The 26,210-nt window shown below is 38.8% G+C and overlaps 2 protein-coding genes across 5 annotated transcripts in view; one reads left to right on the top strand and one right to left on the bottom strand.

Moving 5' to 3' along the window:
• The window catches only part of LOC149140189 (serine/threonine-protein kinase EDR1-like), a 499,775-nt gene that overhangs the window by 457,457 nt on the left and 16,108 nt on the right, over positions 1-26,210 (bottom strand). For all 4 annotated transcript variants that reach the window (XM_089447023.1, XM_089447024.1, XM_089447025.1 and 1 more), the window contains exons 2-4: positions 12,385-12,502; positions 6,721-6,752; positions 6,509-6,543 (exon numbers count right to left, since the gene is read on the bottom strand). The gene's annotated coding sequence lies outside the window, so the exon portion shown is untranslated. The remainder of the gene's footprint in view (positions 1-6,508; positions 6,544-6,720; positions 6,753-12,384; positions 12,503-26,210) is intronic.
• Positions 3,184-5,545, top strand: LOC149140190 (uncharacterized). The gene is made up of 2 exons (XM_089450917.1): positions 3,184-4,367; positions 4,472-5,545. Exons 1-2 carry the CDS (start codon positions 3,276-3,278, stop codon positions 5,543-5,545), a joined length of 2,166 nt encoding a protein of 721 aa, XP_089307043.1. The 5' UTR covers positions 3,184-3,275.

Genomic DNA, 26,210 nt, shown 5'->3' with positions numbered 1-26,210 from the left:
AGCCAACATAGAATAATCGTAATTTCTATCTCTTGTGCATTCTTCTGAAAATCTGCACGAGTCTCCTTGAGTGGATGCTTCTGCATCATGCTCTTGACCGAGAACTGATTTTCGCTTCATGTCGCCGAATCTTAGCGCCGATACCATGTGAAAATTTCTAAACAGAAATTCTATTACTGCAACAACTGATTTATTCACCTACTTATTATTCCCAATAAGTTATTTATGAAATCCCTTCAGTAAATATTAAAATAAATTTTACTGCAGATATCACATCATTATACAGAAACAAATATATGCACAAGAATCACTCACATCAACACAGATATTTTTGGACAATTGTCCCCGGAAAAACCTAATGCGGGAAAACCGATGCAACAGAGGAGGGTTTTATTAATCTTCAACAACAATCGCTTTTACAGAGAAATTTACATAAACAATGGGAGAAAACACCTGAGACTTTTCTCCGAGACTTTCTGACACCCTGGAGAGCTTCCTTTCTCTACTGCATCAACCCTGTGTCATTCTGTGTGGCTCTGCGCAACTTTGGTCCCTCTCTGCATCATCCCTGCGTCTCTCTGGTATGCGCTGTCTCTCAGAGTCCCTGCGTCACTTCTTCTGAGCTCCCTGACTGCTGCTAATCCCCCCTCTTCCTCCACCCTGCAACTCTCCCTCTGAAATCGATCTCCTTCTCTTTGAGAATTGATTTTCCTTGAGATACTAAGTATCTGCTGGTGTATCTCCAACTGACCCTCAAGCCTTCTCTTATACTTTTCCTGTTGAGTCTTCAACGGCCGAGATTAAGTCCCTAATCAACGTCTAAGATTAGATTTGGTTTGATCCTCGTCATTTAGAACCTTCTCACTCAGTTTTATAGTAATACCCATTAATATTTTAATTTTCCTTCTCACTCAGTTTTATAGTAATACCCATTAATATTTTAATTTTCCTAAGTTTAGACTTAGGAACTCCATTAAAAATATTAATTATTTTAATATCTCTCCAGTCGGATGGAATTTCCCAAAACAATTTATGGGTTTTGGAGATCTTATGTGCCTTAGCCTTTCTACCAATTTTCATGGCTAGAGCACATCTGATGCTACCACAAATCAACATTTCCTTCTATACCAAGGTTGGTTGCTTTTCTCGAGCTTTGAAAACAAAGGGATGGATCATCTGGATTGTTAATCAAGTTAAGTGTGCATGCGCCAATTACATACAAGTGTTTAATGATTTTATTAGGCATTATTATGTCTCCACCACACCTCGTTATTGCATTTGCGCCCACTGCTACTTGTTATCCAATTCTCACTCTCCATTGTAGATAGGAACATATGACTGGGAATGATACATTGATTGTACTCTTCCTTTTCTTTATAATCCAGTCCAAGGGGGTTCCTATAACATTGTATTTTTGTATAAGAATCCTTTTCCACCGGCTGTCTTTTGTGATGACATTCTATAATGATTTTGTTGCTAGAGCCTTACCAAAAAATGTATGTTCTTCAACTCCGAATCCCCCAAAGCTTTTGGGGTTGCAATCCTCTCCCACTTAACCAAATGGCTCCCTTTGCAATCATTGCTCCCTTGCCACAGAAAATTAAGGCAAAACTTTCTGATTTTTTCAAGAATACCTTTGGTAATATGAGTTGTGTGTTAGTATACTGGAATAGCTTCTAGCACCAATTTTATTAGAACTAATATACCACGCCTAGAGATATATTTTTCAATTTTAGACAACAACCAATATTGAGTTTCCATAGCAAATAACCTTAAGAGTAAAGCCTATATATTTTTACCCCTTTTGACGTCTTTAAATGTTGAAAAGGAAAGCAACCTCCAATACCCAAATCCTGAATATCCTCTAAACTAACTGGATAAACTGCAAACTTATTCTCATTTATCTCTATGCCTGTAGCGTTACCATAAAGTTGTAAAATGTTCCTGAGACATTGACCCTCTGTTATGGTATCCCTTATGAATAAAGCGAGAAGAATGGTTTTTAGAGTTACAATGGTGGAAGAAATGTCGGTTTTACAAAGGGAGTTGTATGAGGTTCCTTCTGGGTGCTTGATTTCTTCAATTTGACCAAATTTTGGCATCACCTTCGCTCTACGTTACCGGATCCGCTAGGGGCAAGCGGTGAAACCTCGGATCCCCGAATCCGAAACGGGTACGGGTACGGATACGGTGGGATCCGTACGATCAGTTAACAAAATGTTCATGTCACAGTTCAGTTGGGTTTCGATTCTTAGTTAACAGTTAATAACTCAGTTAATTGAAATTTTTTGCTCGTTTAACTCCTAGTTTAGCTGCAAAGAATTCTATAAAAGGGCGATAGTGAAATCGATTTTAGCATGGACGAGTTTGGTTGGCAGCGTCGTGGGAGAGCAGGCATCTGTGCGGCGTCGTGGGTCGAGCTGTGCAACGTTCTTTGTGCAGCGTCGTGGGTCGAGCAGAATCGACAGACTAGGTTCCCCGTGGGCGTCGTGGGTCGAGCAATAGAGCAAGCGCGGGTGTCGTGGGTCGAGCACAGTTGCAGTCGTTGCTGTCGTGGGCACCGTGAGTCGAGCAGGGTTGCAGCACGCGGTAGGTTTTATTTGTGTTTTATTTTAATTTTTTTTTAACATATATGATATACGTTAACATATATAAGTTTATAACATATATGCGGTAGGTTTTATTTGTGTTTTATTTTAATTTTTTTTAACATATATGATATACGTTAACATATATATGTTTATAACATATATGATATACGTTATCATATATGATATATGTTATCACATAACACTATAGGTTTATAACGTATGATATACGTTATAGTGTGGGTTAAATATTAAATTTTTTTTTTATAAATAAAAATTAAATATGGTAGGCCCGTGGGCCGTAAACTATATAGTATATTAATATAATGTGTAAGTTATAAATAAAAATTAAAAGATATTTTATGTTTATAACTTTATGTTTATAATTTTATTTTAATAATTACAATTTATATCAATTATTTAATATGTATATTGTTTTTTTTATTAATATTTAAATTTTATATGTTTATTAGTTTTTAAAATTTTAAATTATGTATATATATAATATTAATAATTTAATTAGTTATTTATTTAAATTTAAATTTTAAAATTATTTATTATAAAATAATAATTTAGAATTTTATATTTTTTTTTAATTTTATTTCGCCCTGTACCACTTTAGAATTTTGTTTTGAGAATGACAATTTTATTAATTTATATTTGGTTATCAACGCAGGTGTGATAAACATGGAACCATTACAGCATGAATCTAGTGAAGGAATAAATGTCAATAAAGATCCAAGATCTCCTTTATGGCAGTATGTGGAAATTCTTGGCAAAAACTCTGGTGGTGGTTCGTACAAATGGAGATGTAGTGAATGCAATAGCATTCGAAATGGCTCATACACTAGGGTGAAGGCCCATCTTACTGGGCAAACTAACACAGGTGTGTTAGTATGCAATGGTCCAAATGGTCCAAATGGCCAACCTGGGACAGGTTTGAGTCCTGCAAAAGTTAAGTTTTATGCATCTTTGCAAGATGCTGCTGATAGGAAATTCAGCAAGGGAAAACTCCCTGTGCAAGCCTCTACAACCAAGTCGTCATTGCCATCTACACCAGCTCTCACAAGTAATAAAAGGCCTACTCTAGGACCTCTTGAAGCAGCATTCAATAACCAGGGTAGAGAAGTTGCAGATGAGCATGTTGCTCGTTGCATCTATGCAAATGGACTAGCATTCAATTTGGTGCGCTCTCCTTATTGGCAACAAATGATTAAAGCAGTTAATGAAGCACCAAAAGGATACAAGAGCCCCAGGTATGAAAAGGTACGCACCACTTTGTTAACATTAGAAAGAAAATTTGTGGATAGACAATTACAATCAATCCGTGATACATGGGCAGAAACAGGAGTGTCCATCGTTTCTGATGGATGGAGAGACCAAAGAAATCGCCCTTTAATTAATGTTATTGCAATTTGTCCCCAAGGAGCAATGTTTTTGAAGGCCATTGATTGCAGTGGAGTGGAAAAAGATGCAACGTTCATCTCGACAATTCTTATTGATGCAATAGAAAGTGTGGGATCACAAAATGTTGTCCAAGTTATCACAGACAATGCAAAGGTTTGTAGAGCAGCGGGCCTGATTGTGGAGGGTCAATACAATCACATATTTTGGACTCCATGTGCAGTGCATTCATTGAACCTTATGCTAGCCAAGATTGGTGAAATTGAGTGGATCAATGAAATATATGTAGCATCAAAGGAGATCCAAATGTTTATCACGAATCACTCAATGTCCCAAGCCATATATCGGAGTTTTGCAAAGTTGGAGCTACTAAAGGTACTCCAATTTTAATCAATGTTATGCATTATGAGTTCTCAATTTTAATGTTCAATTTATTTTATGTCTGATTTAAGATTTTACTTTTCAATATGTTTATGTAGGTTGCCGAAACTCGTTTTGCTTCCCACACTTTAGTCATAAAGAGGCTTTTGGAGGTCAGACAAGCATTACAGGCAATGGTCATTGACCCTCTTTGGGAATCATGGAGGACTTCAACTTCTGATAGAGGACAAAGAATAAAGTATATCATTCTTGATGATGCATGGTGGGACAAGGTCCAATACCTTTTGCAGTTCACAGAACCAATTCTAACCATGATTAGGGCATTTGACACATATATGCCTTGCTTGGGGGAAGTCTATGAAAACATAGATAGTATGTTGGAGAAAATACGGGAAATTATCAAGGCAAGTGAGCATGACCCCTTTGAAGTATTTTACAATGAAGTGAAAGACATAGTTACAAAAAGGTGGAACAAAATGACCACACCATTAGACCTTTTGGCGTATGCTCTACACCCCAAATATTACCATTCCAAAATATTGTCTTTACCTGGTAGAGCAGCACCAAATAGAGATTCTGAAGTGGTACAGGGATATAAGACAGCTTTGAGGAAAATCTATAGGGAAGTTGGAATTGCAAAGGATGTACGTGATGAATTTGGAGCATTTGTACAATCCACTGGGATCTTTTCAGATCCAATAGCCATGGATGATCAGGGGCATATGGATCCTATTACTTGGTGGGGCTTCCATGGTGGAGATAGCACTTATCTCTCAACTCTAGCCACGAGGTTGTTATCGCAGGTTGCCAGTTCCTCATCCGCTAAGAGGAACTGGAGTACATATGGCTTCATCCATTCGGTAAAGAGAAACAGATTGGGAGCAGCGAAGGCTGAGGATCTTGTATATGTCCATTCCAACCTTCGCCTTCTATCACATTCTACTTCAGAGTATAAAAAAGGTCCAAATAGGATGTGGGATGTGGAACCTGAGATATCTGACTTGAACATGACATTGAATGCCATGACTCACCTTAATCTACTCGAGGATGCTACACAACCACTTCCTACTTCTGCAACAACTTCTAACATTCCTAGTGCACGATCGTCTATTCATGATGTAGAGTTGCAATATGTAGATGATGATGATGTAGACCCATTTCATGATATGTAGACACACCTACTCTATATTATCATATTAATAAAGTGATCATTGATGAAACATTCATTTTGTTTTTACTACTATCATCTTTGTATGAGGCAAGATGCATCATTTTAGTGTTCAGATTCATAAATTGTCTAATTATTTTAGTTCTAATGTTGTGATTCATGAATGGTTTTGATTTTAAACATCAAATGTATTTTTAAAAAAAAATTAAATATTATTATATATTTTTGTACTCGCCGTATCCGGATCCTGGCTTTTCAAAAATCCAACGGATCCGTATCCGTATCCGTATCCGGATCCATATCCTGGTAACTTATTAATTTCCTTTATCCAAATTTTGAATTCTTTCTTGGGGCGAGATGGATTCCCTTTGGGGTAGCTGGGCTTCTCCTTAGGGTAATTGGATTTCTCTTGGGGCAAGATGCATTCTCTTTGGGGTAGCTGGGCTTCTCCTTAGGGTAATTGGATTTCTCTTAGGGAAATTCATCCCAAAGCTGCCCCAAATTTCAACAATCTCAAATGAAAATACAATATTTTCTTGGGAAAAAATAATTAGCCATGGAAATATCAAAACAAATGACCAAAATCATACAATTAAGGGGCTCAACAAATTGTTAGGCTTCATGTTGCCTGGACAAATTTTTATTTAGCGGCTTGTTAAGATTCTAAGGTAATTTGAAAGAGTTACATAACCTAATATAGCACATGTCCCAGCTTTACAATCCTTTAAAAATCAACATGCATAGAATATGAAGAGAATCATAGAAACACAAAATAACACAAAATTAAGCAAACTTTAGTGTCTAGACACATTCCAAAGCCTAATCCTTGTCTGTTTTCAAGTTCCACTCTCAAAATTAATAGAAGCTAGAGGAACATGTGAGCAGCAAAAGCATTTTAAAATTTAAAAATCATTTATACGCCAGCATGTAATTTTCCTGTATGAAAACAATACAATAATGCATGTACCTTCTTGAGGCCAATCACAGGTGTCCTCACCCATCCTGAAGATATATTTGTAAATTTAATGTCATTAATACAATTTTCATGTCACATGGGAAAATACAAAAGAGAGATATTCTTTAGTAGACTGGCTACAGAAATGCCAAAATGCAATTAAGATATATTCCTACGCGCTCTTCTCAAAAGCAAGCATAAATTACTATAAACTATGCACACACCTTGGTGTCCATCATATCTGATGTAGCCTGTCCTGTAAGTAGCAAAAATACAAACAGATAAACATTACACATCTAAAAGATGTAACAGGTTGTCTCTGGTAACCTATAGAAATATGACTAATGAAATCTAATATATGTAACCAACCCAACCGCAGATCATATGCATTGTTCTATATAATATCAAATAAAAATAAGTATGACAATGATTAAAAAATTAAGACGTTTCTGGAAAAGAAAACAGCAAGTCAGATCCATGTCTCTTGTGCTTACAGTGTATTGATACTAATATGCAATTGCTTTGTAAATACATTTCTGCTTTTATTTTCAGCTCTACAAATATCTACTTGTTAAATATGACATACCTTTCACATAAAAAAAGCAACTGCTCAAAACCAGGAATTAGGTCATAATGTCATAAAGAAAATAATGGAAGATAGATGACAAAATGTCAGACTTTCAGGTTATTCCAAAAGAATTTACACCATGTTTGGCAGTGCTTCATGAGATTTCAGCTAGACGGTATATGTTAACCCCCTGGACAGTCCAGGATGAGGATTGTCGCATGGGAGATGGTCCACAATGGATATGCAGAATTTAGAGACCTTGCTTAGTGGTTGCTTAACATATTAAAACCTCTATTCTGGCAACCTAGGTGAATTAATTCCTTATGATTTTCTTACTGAAAAATTAATTTAGATTGATTTCTTCAACTCATATAATAAATAAATTAAAACAAAAAGATGTTGGATATTTAATTGGAAATAAGAAATCAGCAGAAGCTACAAAAAAACCAATCTCCAATAAACACAGAAATTTGTGCCCTTCAAATATCAACTTTTCATTAAAATTACTTCAAGGTTACAAAGGTACCCAAACTGGGAAAATAGACTATTAAGAAAACAAAAAAATATTACAGCAAAACCTAGCTGTTCTAGTGCACTGTACAGCCCATACAGCCCTGCCAGAACTTGCTATCAAAACCAAACTGCTGCTGCTTAAATCTGCCCTAGAAAGTTGTACAGCTGCCCTTCTCTTTTGTTGGGTTGTGCGGCCTCCTGAAGTTGCATCTGCACCTGTTGTATACATCCCTTTCAATCTCTGAGAACTGGGTTCATCTCCTTTTGCCACTCACATTGTTTCGTCTTTTCTCCTTTAGACTTGCACAGAGTGAAAATCCTTTTTCACTCTCTCACTTGTGTCTTTTCTAACACACTGCATATTTTGAATTTTCCTTTCACATTGTATTTCTTTTATAATACTGAGTTGATAACCAACTCTCCATAACCCTAATCTCTCAATAAGATGGACGGTTGAGATTAAATCCCAATCAATGGTGGAAATTACATCTAAATCATTAATGTAAATACTTCACATTTTATTAGACATTAATCAACTCACTAATAAAAGACTATTCCCTTTAATAATTAACTTTAATTAAGGTGAATTAAAAAATAGAAAGAACCATAAGTTGCACTGAAACGGATACGGACACGAGGTTTGAAACGGATATGGCAAATTTTCAAAAAATATGGATACGATACGGCAAGCAAACGGAATATATAGATATGACAAAATAAAAATTTCATATTAACATTCATCTTTTAGTCATTAGAATCATCATCATCAATTCAGTATAAACATTGTCACCATCATCAATGATTACTATAACATTCAAGTTGGCACCTTTGATTAAAATGTCAATACCCACTCACAGTTTAAAGGAATATGAGAATATTTTTAGAGTCGCATCTATAACAACCCCCGGCTAAAAGTTAAAAGTAATAAAGATTAATAAAGGCAAAATAAAACTGAGGTCATGGGACACGTATTCCAAGTTGAATTGTTGGGCAAGACATCCTAGTGTGGGTGTTCATTTCGTTTATTATGGCTAAGGAAATTGGCAAAAGCAATGGCAAAGGCATTGAAAAGGAAAAAAGGCATTATTCGCATTTATTTTATGAAAATAAAGAAAAATAGAAGAAAAGGGAGTTAAAAGGTCACAGATTGCATGTGAGGAGGAAATTAAAGGAAAATAAAAAGGCTTCCGAGGATCAGTTCACAAGCTTTTGTTAGTTGAGCCTTTTGTCAATTCAATTTTGGAATTACTCTCAGAGAGGAGAAGACCACCAAGAGGAGAAGGAAAGCTAGCAAGCAAGGGAAGGACAAGGACAAGCAAGGAAATGAAAGGAAAGGAAAGCAAGCATCAAGCAAGGAAAAGTTGGTTCAAGCAACTTCAGCGAGAACACTTGCAGGTAACAAGTTGCATGTATGATTTCCTAGCTGGTTTTAACATGCATGGTATGTGCATGTTGTTGATTTGGGGTAGCATCGGATGTGCTCTAGCCATGAAAATTGGTGGAGAGGCTAAAGCACATGATATCTCCAAGACCCAGAAATGGTTTGGACAGATTGTACCCGCTTTGGGAGATATTAAAATAATTAATATTTTTAATGGAGTTCCTAAGTCTAAATTTAGGAAAAATAAAATATTAATGGGTATTAATATAAAACTGGGTTAGAAGGTTCCAAAAGTCATGGATCAAGCCAAATCTAATCTTAGTCGTTCATTAGAGATTTAATCTCAGCTGTTGAAGAACCAACGAGAAAAGTATAAGAAGAGGCTTGAAGGTCGGTTGGAGAAAACACCAGAGTGATCAATCATTCGTTTTGCTAGAGCGAGGTTGCTAAGCAAAGTCGAATCAGTGATCAACAGCGAGGGGCAGTGAGTACTGGACAGACAGGCAAAGACAGTGTCGAGAGACCAGCGCAGAGGTAGAAAGCGAGAAGCAGCAGCTAGAGCAAGCCACGCAGAGCCCAAAGGGATTGTGTCATCCACGCAGAGGGCAGCTGGAGTGATGCAGAGGGTCCCAGAGGTTGCGCAGTGCCTCAGAGGGCTGACGCAAAGGGGTTTGAGGCTGACGCAGGTCAACAGGAGGCTGACGCAGAGGCCAAAAGGGCCAGCGTTGAGCTTCAGTTGTGCTGGAGAGGGTTTCATGGGACAGGTTTTCTGAATACCTGTTTCCAAATAGAGAAGCATTATTGCCGTGTATTTTTCTCTGTCGAGTGAGCCGGTTAGGCACCCAGTTGTACTCAAGGAAATACTGCATAATAATAAACCCCCAGAATAGTTGCATCGGTTTTCCCGCATTGGGTTTTTTCTGGGGACATTTGTCCAAAAATAACGGTGTCACTTGTGTGCCTATTTTCTTTCAGTTGATGATCTGTAGATGTTGTGACTGTATTGTGTTTTTCGGTATTTAAATGTTTTAAATAACTTGTTCAGAATTTACAAGTAGAAGAAATAAACCAGCAGAATACAGATTAATTTTCTAATTAATAGACTTGGAAAATTCAACATGGTATCAGAGCGTGGTTGTAGATCACAGAATAGCTAAAGGCATCAGCTAGGCAGAGCATTTGCAGCAGAATCAGCTGTCCCAAGTGACAGTAGTTGATCCTTGCAGAAGCAACAGAGGAAGGGTTGACGCAGAGGAACTGTGTCATCAGTCCGGGCTAGAGAGTGGCCAGCGCAAAGGCTGAGGAGGGCAGAAAGAGGCTCACGCAAAGCCATGCAGAGACCAGGAGGGTTGACGCAATGGCTGAGGGAGCTATTTTTGTTATAGTCGGGATTGCGCAGAGCCTAGAGGCTCAGTGCTTCAGTTGTTGTGGCGAAGGAAGCTGTGGGCAGTTTGCGGGAGCGAAGCTGGTGGGGCACTGTGGTCAGAACAGTACCTAACAGGGCAAGACCAAGGTAGAGGGAGTTGTTGCTGAGGCAGATTTCTAGCCAAGGAATCCGATCAGTGTTGCAGTTGCACAGACGATTGGAGAGGGGCAACTTGACGGTTGGCAAAAGGATTTCCAAGAGGGAAATCGGGACTCAGAGGGAGTCTAGAAGAGAACTTCCAGATGGGAAGTAGAGAGACTCAACAGGAGTCGAACCGAGAACTTCCAGGCAGGAAGTAGAGAGACTCGGAGGAGTCGACAGAGAAGACCAAAGATATGGCCGTGAATGGGCTGAGAGATCAGGACAGGCTGGACAGAGCATCCAACTTTGTGGTTTAGAAGGCCAGGATCTTGTCCATTCTAGATAGACATCGTATCAAGGGCTTCGCCTTGAGAGTAATGGCTATCCCAGCTGACCCGATAGCTAATGAAAGGTACGAGGAGGCAATGGCTAAGGCAAAGTGCATCATCCTTGATGGGGTCAAAGATCATGTGGTCCCACATATTGCCGAGAAGGCAACGGCAAAGGAGATGTGGGACACTTTGAAGACATTGTACCAGCATACTTCCATGCAGAGAAAGATGCTACTAGAGAATCAGCTAAGGTCATACCAGATGCAGAAGGGGGAGCAAATAGATCACTTCCTCGGTCAGTTGAAGGAGATCCGAGACCAGCGGACGGTTGACAAAAGACAGTTGACAATGTCGCACGAGAGTGTTGAGTAGAGTGTGTGCACATACAATAATGCCCCTCAATAAACCATGAAGCTTTATCAAACAATCATTTGTCTGTCACGTCCAAGGAAAATGCCAATTGAAAATAGTCACTGGTCTTTGTATATCAAATAGCAAGCCATGGCTCAAAACCATAATACTCCAATGCAACCTACTAGGGCAGGGTATTCAAACTGGAACAACAATCCTTGTGCTACATAAGGGGGATCGAAGAGAAGGCCTTAAAATCCAATGTCAATCAGAAGCAACACTAGTCAGCCAAATCCATGGATAGCCTACGACTTCGACGGACAACTAGAAGGGTAAAGAGTAAGACTATGCAAAAAACCTTGTGAGAGTAAATTCTGTAAAAGGAGTGAAATGTAGATTAAAAACCTTCTCAATTTTAATGAAATTTGAAGTTTCTTCCCCATGAGGGTTCTCAAGCATAACAGTTCTTTGTGTACATTCCATTTTTATGGTTGTTGATGGTTACTAATATTTACAATTTTGTTGCAAACCTTAAAGCATAAACCAGCAAGCAGTCAAAAAAAAAAATGAAAGTAGAATATATTTCGAGTGCCATTGGTGATTTTGACTCGCCCACTAGATAAGGATCACATTGTATTGCACTCATGCTCTTCCATCTACACTCCATTTTATCGCACTTTTTCTTGCTACTTTTGACGCACCCTCTTGAAAATTTACTGGATGTTTCCATGGCAATCAAAATCAGTTTACGAGGCCCAACTTCAAAAACAAAATAAGCACATAAACATTTGAAACAACTTCTGCATGATTTCAAGAAAGACTTCCAAACCATAAACTAACATTGCCTTCCATTGTTATAAACTCCTGGAGGCCAAAAGTGTCATATGACACAGCAAATCTGACTTAGATGTTTCAACATCTTCAAAAAATGGTGCTTGCCAGTCAGCTCCATACAGAACCAATTTGCGGTCTTCTATTGACTCGGGCAAATGTAGTATTAACTTCTGACCACTAATGCTAAGTGTGCATCTGTTGGTGCCAAGCACTAAGAACTAAATTTATGATCAGCATATGTGAAAAATAATATATGAAAGTTAAGCAAATGGGAGAACATGTAGCTTAGCAAAATTTTAGGGCTAAGATGATGCTTGCTGTCACATTACCTTTTGAATTACATTTACAGAAATAAATATCGTTTTAAGAAAGTAATTTGAAAAAGGTGTGGCAAGCCCTGACCTGGTCATTTTTATGGGGAGAGAAACTCCAATAGGAACTGGTCATAACCATAACACATGGTGCAAGTCGACAACAAATGGAAGCCTTCCAACCCTTCTGACTCAAGAAACTTTAGCAACTGCATTGACAAAAAATAAAATAAAAAGTAAAAAAATTTTCCTTCAATAGATATGCTTATGAATAGATCACAGTTAATGTATATTTGAAGATTACAAAAAAAATATACCAAAATGTCAATTAAACTGATGGTGAAAATTCCCAAACCAACAGATGCAAATGCAGATGACAATAGTCAAAGGCAGTATATCTATGCAAAACCCAAGAGATGCTATAGCTACATACTTATGGTTTCCTTGTCATACTTTTCTGAAGGCATTGACCTTTAATAATTCTTAAATATTCTAGGACTACATATGTCAAAGACTAGTTTCTTGACACCAAGCAACAGAACTTTATGTATGTCTACAAGAAGGAACAAATAACAATGAATAATATTTTCTTTCATCCAGATATCCATAAATAGACCATAATTGATCTACATTTGAAGACACTACAAAACAAAATGCATTTACCGAACCTTAATTGAACTGATGACAGAAGTTCATAAACCAAAGAACACAGATACAGAAAACAAGAACCATAGGCATGACAGCTATGCAAAACCTAGAAGATACAACTGCTAGCTACTTTTGGTCTCTTCATCGTACTTTTACGAAGACCTATTATCTCTCAGACATGCTCCTGGAAAACTTAGGAAACAACTACAAGAAATTAGCCTAAGGTCACGGCTAATTACTCCTTCATGTGCACTGGCACTTCACCAGTCACACAGGGTGTCCCGACTCCCTAGTGTTCATGTGCTGTCAACTCACATAAAATCTGTGGCTAGTATGAGTGATCAGCACACTAAGTAAATGCCCTTGATATGCATACAAGCAAAAGCAACCAAGGACACAAGAAAACTTAGAATTTAAACAATATGAGATATTCCACCTCACAACAGCTAGAATATGAAAGAAGAAAGGAAGATGGACATGCATTTTAAGTGATCAAAATCAAAGTAAAGGCCAGGGCTGCTTGGGAGCGGGACTGGAATCGGGAAGAGGGAGCGGAAGTGGGAGCGAGGAGCGACATTTTCAAAAGCTCCCGGGTCAAACTAATCGGGAGTGAATTTTTATATTATATATTTTTATATATTTTGATGCATATATGTCAACCAAAGCATGTAGAATGATGATTTAGATATAAAAACACATAAAAACATGGATTAAACCATATAACATCAATCATCTAGAAGTTATAATCTTCGTCAACCAAATGTCCACAAGTTAGTAACATACAACATATCAAGTCTCATGATTCATCAATCTTAAAGTTTCAAGCTTTGAAAATTCAATATATAACATTTGTCATCATGGATCACTAAAGTTGTCCTTGTATCCATTACCATTACCAAGTAACCAAACTATAACAGAATATCTAACATGAAATGAAATGTTTCAACTTTCACAAAGCATCATTCATAATTCATTGCCAATGAGTTATAATTGCCAACTTCAAACTTCAAAGTTAAATTGTCATATATTGTTTACAAAAAATATCATAATAAATATGAAAGAGTCAACAGTTATAAAAACTACTAGAAACTAGAAAAGACAAGTAAATCTATTATCTACTGCTTGGGTCTGTTGCCATGAGAGATGTCTAATTTTTCAGAATCTCGTGATCTATTGGGAATCTCCTCCCGCATAGTTGAACGGCCATGTCCAAAACCAGAACCAAAAGGCACATTACCTCCACGTGAGGCAAACACTGTAGATGGAGGTGGCGGCAGCAAAGCTTGTGGAACTCGAGCACTGCTATTGGATGATTGTGGTGGCATGGTGGTTGTTGTTGTTGTTGCTTCTTCATCATCTTTCAAAAATTCTATTTCCAATTCTTCTAAATGTATAGCCCCATCCTCCAAATTATCTCCCTCTGGGTTGTCCCAAGTCATATATGATGTATTAGCACGAGCCCGCTCACAATAATATGTCAACAACCTCAAGTTATGGTGCACAAAAACCAAGCTTTCTTCCCGATTTTCATTGAGGCAGTTTCATCTCACATTATGGATGAAGTTATAGGTGCTTCAACACCTCTCTACAAAAGAAGTATTAACAAGTTGTGAAAGCACTTTTATTGCCAATTTTGCAAAAAGTCCCTCGCCGCCATACATGTTCCACCATGTGACAACATCCATTATGTCCCATCTCCCATTGCATGTAAAGAACCAAACACTCCAATGCTACTGAAGTATTTGCCTAATTCTCCACGCAATCTAGCACACTCCTCCCTGTCAAGGACCAGCTTGTCGAATGTTGTCATATACCCAACTTGTACCTCTAGATTTGTATGGGGTTTGGTCCTAACCCCACCCCACTTGCAGGTTTGCCCAACCAAGATGGAGAGTAGTATTATGGCATAAGGATATACACCACGACATACTGGAACATTAAGTTTATCCCACCATGCACAAACAACATTGTGAATATGATCATACAAGTTGGGATCTTTTGGGTAAACAATATATTTTATTTGCCCCAACATGTTATCCATATACTCATACACCTCCCCAATCACTGGTGCATTTGTGTTTGCAAAACGAATCATGTTATAAATGGGCTTGGTGTATTGCAAAACATCCCTCACATGTGCCCAAAACAAACCATCAAGAGCAGTGTCTTCCACCTCTTCAAAACCTTCCTTGTTAGATGTGGTTGGAGCCTTGTCCTTTAATACCTGCCAACATTGACTTGATACCATGCTAGCCAATGACTCTCTTACCTTCAAAAGGCACCTGAAGGTGAGGTAATAGCTAGAAAATCTAATCTTCCCAAGCTTCAATAGCTCCAACCTTAAGTGACTATGGAAAAGTCCATGGGTATTGCTATGATTGGTAGTAAATTTTATCATTCTCTCTTATACGAATCACCAATCCATCTCTATTGAGGTTCCTTGATCTTAATAATATCATGCATCAAAAGGTTCATTGTGTGAACCAAACACCCAGACCAAAATATGTTGGTGTATTAATCCTCAATGATTGCCCAAGCTGCCTTATAATTAGAAGCATTATCAGTGATGACTTGGATGACATTGTATGGCCTAACACTTTCAATTGTTTGAAGTAATGGTTGTGCAATGTTGATGGAAGTCTTGAACTTTTCTGAGTATTCATGTGTTGAAAGGAAGACTGCATTAGTAGTAGACACACCAAGAACAACTATAAGTGGCTTGCCTTTTACATTTGTCTAGCCATTAGATACAATGGATACCCCATAATCATTCCAAGAATTTGTCAAATTACCCAAAGCATGCATTATTTGGCTTTTATCATGATCAAGTTGTTGATTTTGGGTAGCATCGAATGTGCTCCAGCTCCAAAATTTTGTAGAGGGGCAAGAACACATGAAATCTCCAAAACCCAGAAATCGTTTGGAGAAATTCCACCCGGATGAGGAGTTATTAAAATAATTAATATTTTTAATGGGTTTTGTTGTCTAATAGAATGTCTAGGCACCACGACAACGGCTTAGATCGGGAGCTGTCACCCTAATCCCCAATCTCTCCGTTTAAGCTGTCTCCCTACAGCAAGCTAAGGGGGGTAGACCCTATGGAAAAATGGAATGAAGAAGAACTAGTTGGGAACCAACCAGTTCGAGAGACACAGTGAAGCGATCAAGTACTTGATTAAGATTGAGCAAGACTTAATAGGATTTGATTAGATTTTAAATGATTGATACCAGTGCCTTATGGAGTCAACGATCTTGCTAGGGAAATTAAGACCAAGTAATCGATTAGCAACTGTTGCTTAGATGAATGACTATCTTATATGAAATGCAAATTCTAAAGCTAATGTGAGATGCAAGAATCTTCGTTAATTTTAGTTAAATGCCTATTTAAATGTGAATCCTTCGATCATTTCTGTGTTGAGTCTGATTTCGTAGTAATTGGCAGAGAGAAGATAAGGTAAAGCACACTAAGGTGTGATTAACAATACCTCTCCTAAAAATCTAACATACCTGGTGCCTCTGGCGCTGCAGAGAGTTGTGGCTCTAACGACTGCAAGGTCATCATTTTAAATACTATTAAAAGCATGCTTCTCAAGCAAAGATGGATGGATACCTATCTCTCTATCGACCAAGCTTATGCTTGGAAGTAAATTTTATTTATGCAAAGCTAACTTATATGTGAATGCACCAGATGATGGGATGAAGCTAGACTCGAGGATTATAAATACTTGTGTCGCAAAAGCCCTCAATTACCAAAATGAAATGTTCACTTTACTAGATGAATACTTAAAAAATAAACCCTTGAAAATATTAAAATTAAACCACAAGCTTATTTCAAATCTTTATGATACAATTATAGCTCAAAGAGAACAAAAAAAAACTTCTTTGCAATTTAATATCAATGTCAACGGATGCTCAAAAATACTCAGCTTAGGAAACAAAGATACGCAGTCTATTACAATTCCACGATAGAGTACTTTAACAATTACTTGACAATATTTAATAAATATCTAACATGTAACAAGCATCAAATAAGTCAAGCAATGACGATCAATTTCAATAGATGCAAAATATTCTAGCATTTAAATTTCTAGAGATCGAAATACTTTAAAAAACCATGAAATTTAAATGCTAATCAATTCACAATCATAGAACTAAAATGATTTATGCTTAGTGACCCAAATCTAGGAAAATTTATCACTTTCCTATAGTCAATCTTTAGATACAAAAAATTTAAGCGTGTTTGATTATGGAGAAGTGAGAGATGTTAATACCACAAAAGTTTTCTTTAGATTTTTACCCTTGACACACAAAAAGAACACCAAGAAGGAATAATTTAATCAGTCCTTAGGAAAAATTCTTCGATGTGCTAAGTTTTATGAAGCAAAACTAATGCGGTAAATGATCAATTAAAAAATTTTAGAGTGACCAAAATAAATCAAAAGGATTTAATAATCTTTTAAATTTTTTAAATGGGTCAAAGGCCACAAAAAAATTTAATATCTTTTAGTGTGAAAAATTAATTTCAATTTAGATTTTTAGTCACATAGAATGAACTTTTTTAGGTTTTTAGAATTTTTTAGATTTGTTAAATTTTAATAAAAATCAAAGTCAAAATGAAACAATGTAAAATAAAATCAAATAAAACAAAAGGAAATTAAAAAATATATATATACAATAAAAGCTAAAATAGAAATCGAATTTTTATTTTTGTTTATTTATGTTTTAGATTTAAAAAACAAACTCAAAATAAATCAAAACAAAATAAAATCATAAAATGAAAACTACATTAAACATAATCTAACCCAACTAACATACAAAAGCTAAAAAATAAAACACGAAGGGAATCGAAATGCTTGCAGGTTCAACGGCGAAAGGAAAAGAGGAGCTTGACGTGTTTGAGTTCGACAGCAGCGGACAGAAATGGAAGAACAGGTATGGCAGCGCACAGGTAAATGGACACGCGAGGGTTTACGCTGCGAATGGAGGGAGTGAGAAAGGAAACATGGGTTGAAGAGGGGTTGTGGCAAGGGAATGGAGCACGAGGGAGCAACGATTTTTTTTTTTGCAGGTTGATGGAGCAATGGTGTATGAAGAAGAAGCAACTGGAAAGGGAGAGCTGCGGGTTTCTATTGCAAGGGAAAGAGAAATCAACAGGAGGAAAATGAAGGTTTGGAACCGCAACAAGAGGGAGGAGGGTTTTGCAGGATCGAGGAAGGGGTGTGAGGACGGCGAACAGCGGAATAGAAAAACGCAGCAAGAGAGGAATAAACACAAGGGAGAAAAACAATTTCGAAAATTCCTGTTCAAAAACCCTAGGCAGCAAACAAATCTGAAAACCTCAGGAAGCCAAATTTCACACTTATGCTTCAGATTTATCAATGAAACCCTCGTAAAATTATTTCCAGATTTAAAAAATAAAAAATTAAAAATAAAAATAAATAAAATTAAAAATTAAAAATTAAAACCCTTGGACTGCAAAAATGGTTTTGAGGCCAGATCTTACTTCAAATCAAACTTGACCTTCAAATCTGCAACCTGTACCTGAAAACAAAAACACTCATCACCCAGATATACAAAAAATAAATAAAACCCCAGAAACCCAAGTCAGAAAACCCAAAAAAAATTACAGATCTATGCACAAGAATGACAGATCTATCAGATCTGAGGAGTGTGAGTCCAACTCCGCTCCCAGATCTGACAATCTAAGGCTCTCAACAGCCAGATTCATCAATTTCGCACGTAAAAAATTAAATTTTTTAAATTTTAAAGGAGGTGCTTAGCTCAAAACCCTTCATGCATCACCACTAAAAATCTTATGATAAGCCCGGGATCAAATTAAGCTAGGCTCTTCAGAAAACACGGATCGGGAGTTGGCTGGTCCAACTGAAAACTTCCCTGAACGCCCAATGATCTAAAAATCAAGATTTTCTTGCAAAACTCAATCTAGCCATCAAAATAGAGCGAGAAAATGATAATAAAATTCAGATAAATAGAGATACCTGCTATTACATTCAAAATTTAAATTATCACTTAAACCCCAGTGACTGAGCAAGATACCTGTACTCAAATCACTCTTCAGAAGCTATTATCAATGGCTAAAAAAATTTACACATGAAAAACGACACATCTTACAGTTAGCTAATATCCAACCAAGTCAATGTGCCATGCAATTTATCTAAAACAGAGACGAGAGAGTCAACAAAAGTAAACTCTGGTGCAAATTTGTCCAAGTGAGCAGCAGTCAACTGCAGCAATGTGTTCCCTAACCAGTCAACTTTCAATGGTCAAAATTGCCCTCCAAGAGTTCAGTCAAAGGTCTTCCAACTTGGCCTCCTTAGTTGGTTAACCAGAAGTCAAAACAGTGCAAATCTGAGCAATCAATCTTGGTCAACGCATAGAGGAAACGTGCAATCAATGTTTGCCATAGATATGCGGTCAAAGTGCCCAAACTTCCTCTATTTTTGTGCCCTCCAATGCGGCCTAGTCAAAGAGAAGGATACCAAGAAAACTCGCAGTCAAAATCAGTCAAACAGCCCTTGGTTAACATTGGTCAAAGCCCTACAATAAATCTAAAATTCGTCCCAATCAGAAAGAGACCCCTCTCCTTCGCACATGTGAGAGATACTTGCAATCCTTGAGCTTGTATGAACTAATCAAATGAGGAGAGAAGAAATGTGTTGTGATTGTGATGCCAAATGAGGAGGACTTGACTTGAATTTATGTGTGTTAAAGAGCTGCTCATTTTTCCTTTAGGCCGACCTAAACAAATGTGCCAATATGGGTTTTCCATCAAAAATATATTTTTCCTTGTCCAAATTAAGTGTTTCAAAAGTGAATTTTGGTACTCTCAGAAAGAGGAATTTAATGCAACGGTTGGAATTTGTCACTGAGTTGCCAAATTTAACACTTACCAATTCAGAGATGAATACCTTGCTATATAAGCATGTGAAAATTCCTTAAACCCGGGATTCCCTACTGCAGCAACTGATGATATTTCTCCTACTTGTTAGATTTACATGAACAAGTTATTGCAGTTTCCTTAGGCAAACATCGAAATACATACACTGCAGCCTACACCAATTAAATTATATGTCGAAACAAGACACTGAACAATAGAGAAAGCTACACACAAATGACAGTTATTTTTGGACAAACATCCCCGGAAAAACCCAATGCGGGAAAACCGATGCAGCAGCTCTGAGGGTTTTATTATTATGCAGTAGTAAAATCTGAATACATCTCTGGAAGCCTTCCCAACAATCCCGTTACAGAGAATAATACAGGCAAAGAGATTTGTGAGATTACCTCACACAATCACTGGGAATCCTAGCTGATCCAGCCCCAGAAAGATTGCCCCCGGCTTCTCTGGCTACCTTTGCGCAGTGTCTACGTCAGCCCACCGTCTAACTCACTGGGGACAGCATCAATCCTCTGGTTGGTCAATTTTCTCCCCAGGTGATTCAATTTCTGCCTCCCGATCTCACACCCCGGAACCTGGCTTCTGAAACTCGAATTCCCTCTGCAAATTTCGAACTCCCTGTTGACTTTTGTGCTGCCTCTACGTCAGCCCCTCTGGCACAGTGTTGCCACTGCTAGATCTCCATCTGCGTTCTCAGCTGAGTATTCTCCGACCAGGAAATATTTCCCTTCGGATACTATCCCTGCCCCTCACTGCAAAAGCTCACTTCGAATTTCTCTTCCAACCGCTGCTCTGCTTCAAAGATTCGATCTTTTGAACGCTCTCTATGTGTTTTCCAAATGACCCTCAAGCCTCCTTAAATAATCTTCTCGTTGACATTCAACGGCCCAGATTAGAAGCTAATAAATGGCTAAGATCATTTTTGCTTGATCCTCGTCTTCTTCTAGAATTTACACCCGCAGTTAGATTAATACCCATTAATTATTTTAATTTCCTAAGTTTAGACTTAGGGACCCATTAAAAATCATTAATTACTTTAATAACACTGTCTCCGGGTGGAATTTCCCAAAACACTTTTTGGGTTCTTTGGAATACATGTGCCCAAGCCTCCCTGCAAAATTTGAGACTTAGAGCACGTCTGATGCTACCAAAAATCAACAAAGATTTGTGTGACTTGTAAGTTTTTGTAGCAAATAGAGGTGTTTTGGTCTCGAAACTTTGTAGAGAGGCTAAAACACAGGAGTTATCCATAACCCATAAATATTTTCTGGAAATTTCACCTAGAAGTGTCTCAATTAAGTTATTAGCCTATTTTTTAATATTTCCTAAGTTCAAACTTAGGAAAAGGGGTTAATTAATCAGCATTAATTGTGAAAGGTGTGAATCATCTAGAAACTTAAACAGGTCCACTGGGAAATAATCTTAGCCCTTGATTAAGTTTTAATCTTGGTCGTTGGAGGTCCAACAGAGGATTATAAGGAGTCGGCAGGTAGATGGAGAATATACACTTGAAATCGATTTCCTTGGAGAGTTGGAATTTCCAAAGAGCGGCAACGATTGGCGGAAGAGTTTGAGCTTCAGAAACGAAGCAGAGACAGAGAGGGGCAAGGACAATTAGGCCAGAGGAAGATTTTCCAGATCTGATGAGTACTTTGCAGAGAGACCAAGATTTTCTCCAAGAGGTTGCGCAGAGGCAGCACAAACCATCAAATGAGTAGTTGGATTTTGCTGGAGGGAAAGATTTTCAGTTCCAAAAGCGAGAAAGAGTTTCCAGACAGTCGGAGAAGCATTTTCCCAGTTAGCAGCAAGCAGGACGGCTAGATTGGCAATCGATTCAGGCAACACATGTGACAGGCAGCTCCAAAATGACGGAGAGCCTGCGCAAGGCAAGTTGGACGACTAGCTTTTTCAAGGGCAGTCAAGTGTTGGGATTGTTTGGAGAGCGGGTAATTTCCCTCATATAATTTTTGCCAGTATTTTCCCTACAAGATTGGCAGTTTTTGGCATCCAGATTGTACTCAGATTATTTCACTGTTGTGTAATAATAAAAACCCTCAGTTGTTGCACCAGTTTTCCTAAGTTGGGTTTTTCCAGGATTTTTGTCCAAAAGTAATTGTCAATTTTTGTGTGTGTCAGTATATTTCTTAGTTTCCAGCACTATTATTTTTCGCGGTATTTTTATGAAGATTGCAGTGTGTTTATTTCATTGTTGTCGTAGCAATAAACTGCTAATTTAATTCATAGTTACAAGAAATAATACGAGTTGCTGCAATAGTATCAAAGCGAGATTGATCATATGGGGGAGCTCAGAAGCGTAAGCAAAAATTCGTTGTTCAGAGGGAGTAGCAAGACGAATTTCTAGGGGTTGCGCAAAGTCTAAGCCAGGTAGTTCGAATTGTAGGGCAGATCGATATTTCAACACAGTTTGGCAAGAAAAAAAATGGCTTGCAAGATTTAGTGATTCCAGCGAGCAGAGGGAGCAGCAACTTAGTAATTTTCGCTGAGCAAATTCCTTGTTTGGGCACAGAAGGGTTTTGCAGCTGTTTGCAGTAGCAAAATCAGCGTCAGGTGGAAGAGAAAAGCACACACAAAGGGAAATTTTTCTTAGGGGGGGTTTCGAGTTTTAAAACCATGCTTATAAAATTTACAAATTTTAATTTAGTATTATTTTGCTATTTACTAATTGTATTGCACAATAATGACTTTGCATGGGAAGAATTATTATTGTTGGGAATTTATCATTCTTTATTCTTTATTTTTATTTTTAGATTTTTAGAGAGCAAACCAGTTTGCAAGGGATCTTGACGTCCCCCCATCCTCCTTCAAAATTTTGGGGTGCTTCCACATATCCCCACTCCCACGCTCCCCTGTCTCGAAAAAACTCAGTGGAACATCGGTATTATCTTGACTTGTCATCCACATGTTGGAGACTGAGTCACCTTTACATGGAATAAAATTAATTTTTGTAGAAAAAATTGTCCACAAGATGGGGTGCACTTGATTTGACCACTCATGCTAGAAGAGGCAACGTCCCACTTCCTTCGACTTTTTACTGGCGTGCATCAATTAATATCAACCAACGGTTTGATTAGAAATGATCCCACGCGTGGCTTGAGGAATTTGGCCCAATAAAAAACCCTTATGGCCCTCTTCAGATGGTACAGCACTCATAAAATTTTCCATATGTGAGCATGACTAGCACAATAATAGAACGATTCGACTTGTTGAGGGTCCAAGGGATCAAATATATCTCAATGCTTTGTTTGAAAGGCCCTATTACCCCTCTTGTCAATAGGGATAAATACATTTTTACAGTGCAACAATAACCACTATTGTAAGCCCAAGGTCACAAGTCAGAAACAATGTGAAAACCATGTGAGGCCCTGTATTAGGCATCCTAGACCTGTGTTTTGTCAGTTTGAGTGTGTATTCAGTTGTTTGGTCAGACCATGTCCTATCTACTAAAATCTTCACCTAAGCACTCTCATCCTTAGCCAAATTGGATGGATTTTAGACTCTCTTAAGGACTCACGGTTTTATGGGAGCCTGCATGTGTACAGCAGATCACCAATGTATGGGTCGGTCCAACCAACGTCAAAGTGCACCTGTCATTCCACATCGTTAGGGTCCATCGATTCTATATGTGACCCTAGCCTTGGTGCAGTATTCCTCATGAAAGCTCTCATAGCATAGCAATCTCTTTTGACAACATTCATATTTCCCAAAGCAGTTCACAGCTCCCAATGCAAAGTGGTCTTGGTGGTTGAAATGTCAATTCGGTCTCTAAATGGGCAGTTTGAAGAGAGGAATCCATTAAAAAATTAATTATTTTAATATCTCCTAAACTGTTTAGAATCTGCCCAAACCCTTTATGGGTATTGGAGGTCTCATGTGCCCCAACCTCTCCACCAAATTTTGTGGCGAGAGCACATCCGATGCTACCCCAAATCAACACTCCCTCTTAGCGATGACTGTGCTCTAGCAATACTCCTCACTGAGTATTACTCTGATCATCCGGCATCGGTACCTGTGCTGATGCTAGGCCTTCTTGTCCAACATCCTCTGCACTGTTGTATCCTATACTACTGCACATGGTTTTGCCACTGCCATTGTTGCATCTGTACGACATCTCCCTCCATATCTATGCTGCTTCTGGTCCTTTCTCACAGCACTACATCAGCACCGCACCTCCTCTCATCATGTTGCATCGTGCTGCCCACTGCTTCACTGCAACTCAGTTACTAAGAAGTAAGTAACTGATGTCCCAACTGACCTCCCTATTGAGCTACAGACACCCACTGATGTTGAAGCTCCCTCTGTCGCTAACAAGTGCTCCCTCTTTGACCTCTGCGTTGTTGCAACAACTCCCTGCATCTCACACCGTTGCACACCACTCTGTGCCATCCTGCACTGGTGCAACACTCCTGTGCCTCTCACACTACTGCAGCCTGCTAGCCGTGCGCCGTCTCGGGACTCCTGCACTGTAGCTCTCTCTGCCACTCCATCCGCATCCATCTCTACCCACATCAGCGAATCCTGCTACTCCTCGTCGGGGCTCCCGTAGCAAGGTCTAATCCAAGACGCTGGGTACCTCGAGGATCCTGCCCTTCATCGCTTGTAGTCCGCCTGAATACGGCTTGATGTCTCCCCACTTCCGCTCAAGTGGTGCGTGTGCACTCATGGCACAGTCATCCTCTGTCTCCTCTGTCGACTCCTCCGAGTCTCTCTACGTCACGCCTGGAAGTTCTCTTCTGGACTCCCTTTGAGTCCTGATTTCCCTCCTGGAAATCCTTCTGCCACTGTCGAGATGCCCCCTACTTTGATCATCTTGTGCAACTGCACCACTAATCTGGGTTCCTCGACTAGAAACCCTCGGTAGCAACTCCTCTGGCCTTGCTCTGTCAGGTACTGTTCTGACTACAGTACCTCACCAGCTCCACTCTACAATATTCCCGCATCCTTCTAAACCCCAACAACCTGAAAGTGAGAGCTCTTAGGCTCTGCGCAATCCCGGCACCAGCGACCCGGCCTCCTCAGCCAACTGCGTCAGCTCTCCCAGCTACTATGTGGCTCTACGTGAGGCTTCTTTTGCCTTCCTTAGCCTCTGCGCTACCTCTTCCCGGCTCACCCTTGATGATGCAGGCACTGCGTCACCCTTCCTCGTTGCTGCTCTGCTAGAAACAAATTTTGTCACCTCGGGACAGCTGTTTTCTACTGCTATTGCTACGCTTGGCTGATGTCCTTTAGTCCTCCTATGATCTACAATCACGCTCTGATACCATGTTGAAGTTTCTAAGTTTACTTAGTTAGAAACCCTCCATGCACTTTATCTGATTTATTCCTACCTACTTGTTATTTTTCCTTAACAAGTTATTTACAAAGTAAATACTGAAAATAAACACCAGTGCATGCTCAACATATTACAGATTAGCAACTAAGAGAAACAAGAACAAACACACCATATGACACCATTATTTTTGGATTAATGTCCCCAAAAAAACCCAATGTGGGAAAACCGGTGCAGCTATTTGAGGGTTTTCTTATTAAGCAATATCAGAGTACAATCTAGGTGCCGAAACTGGCCTACCCAATAGAGAATTTCCTTGGCAGTAATACCTCTCAGTTTCTGACAAATCTCCTGGCTGAAACGCCGGATAATCCTTCCAACAGCTACTTAGCACAAATCTGCCCCAGAAACCCCAGCATCATCCTCTCTCTGGACTGTGTCAACCCCTCTTTGTCCCACGCTGGCCTTGCGTCACCCCGGATGGGTCTACGCCAGCCCTGGGATTCCCTGCGTCAACCCTCTAGCCCTCTGTGTCGGCAATGCTGGCCTCTCTGAGGCTCTGCGCAGCTCCCGGCTGCCTCTGCGTGAGCCCTGGCTGGCTCTGCGTCACTCTCCTTAGCTACTGCGCTGCTCTCCCGACATCATCTCTGCCTCTCTGTCTCTCTGTACTCAAATGCCCCTCAACTGCATCACCCGATCACTAATTCTATCCCTCTTAGCAAACCCCGCTCTAGAGAATAGAATGACTGATCACGCTGGTGTGTTATCCAAGTGACCCTCAAGCCTCCTCTTATACCTTTCCTGTTGACATCTCAACAACTGAGATTAAGTCCCTAATCAACGGCTAAGATTAGATCTCGCTTGATCCATGTCTTTTGGACCATTCTAACACAGTTTCATATTAATTCACATTAATATTTTAATTTCCCTAGGTTTAGATTTAGGGACTCCATTAAAAATATTAATTATTTTAATATCTCCTGAACTATTTAGAATCTGCCCAAACCCTTTCTGGGTATTGGAGATCTCATGTGCCCCAACCTCTCCACCAAATTTCGTGGCT

This window comes from Pinus tabuliformis, chromosome X (assembly GCF_031772625.1).
Source record: "Pinus tabuliformis cultivar Carrire ecotype Pingquan chromosome X, CPIR1, whole genome shotgun sequence".
Lineage (NCBI taxonomy): Eukaryota > Viridiplantae > Streptophyta > Pinopsida > Pinales > Pinaceae > Pinus > Pinus tabuliformis.
Note: the sequence above shows the minus strand (reverse complement) of the source record. Positions and strands in the feature narration are given on the sequence as shown.

What these genes read in the sequence shown, in the direction of transcription:
- LOC149140190 (XM_089450917.1), top strand. Translation starts at nt 3,276, where the DNA reads ATGGAACCATTACAGCATGAATCTAGTGAAGGAATAAATGTCAATAAA. An exon ending in CAAAGTTGGAGCTACTAAAG is followed by an intron (nt 4,368 to 4,471) that starts GTACTCCAATTT and finishes ATGTTTATGTAG; the next exon opens with GTTGCCGAAACTCGTTTTGC.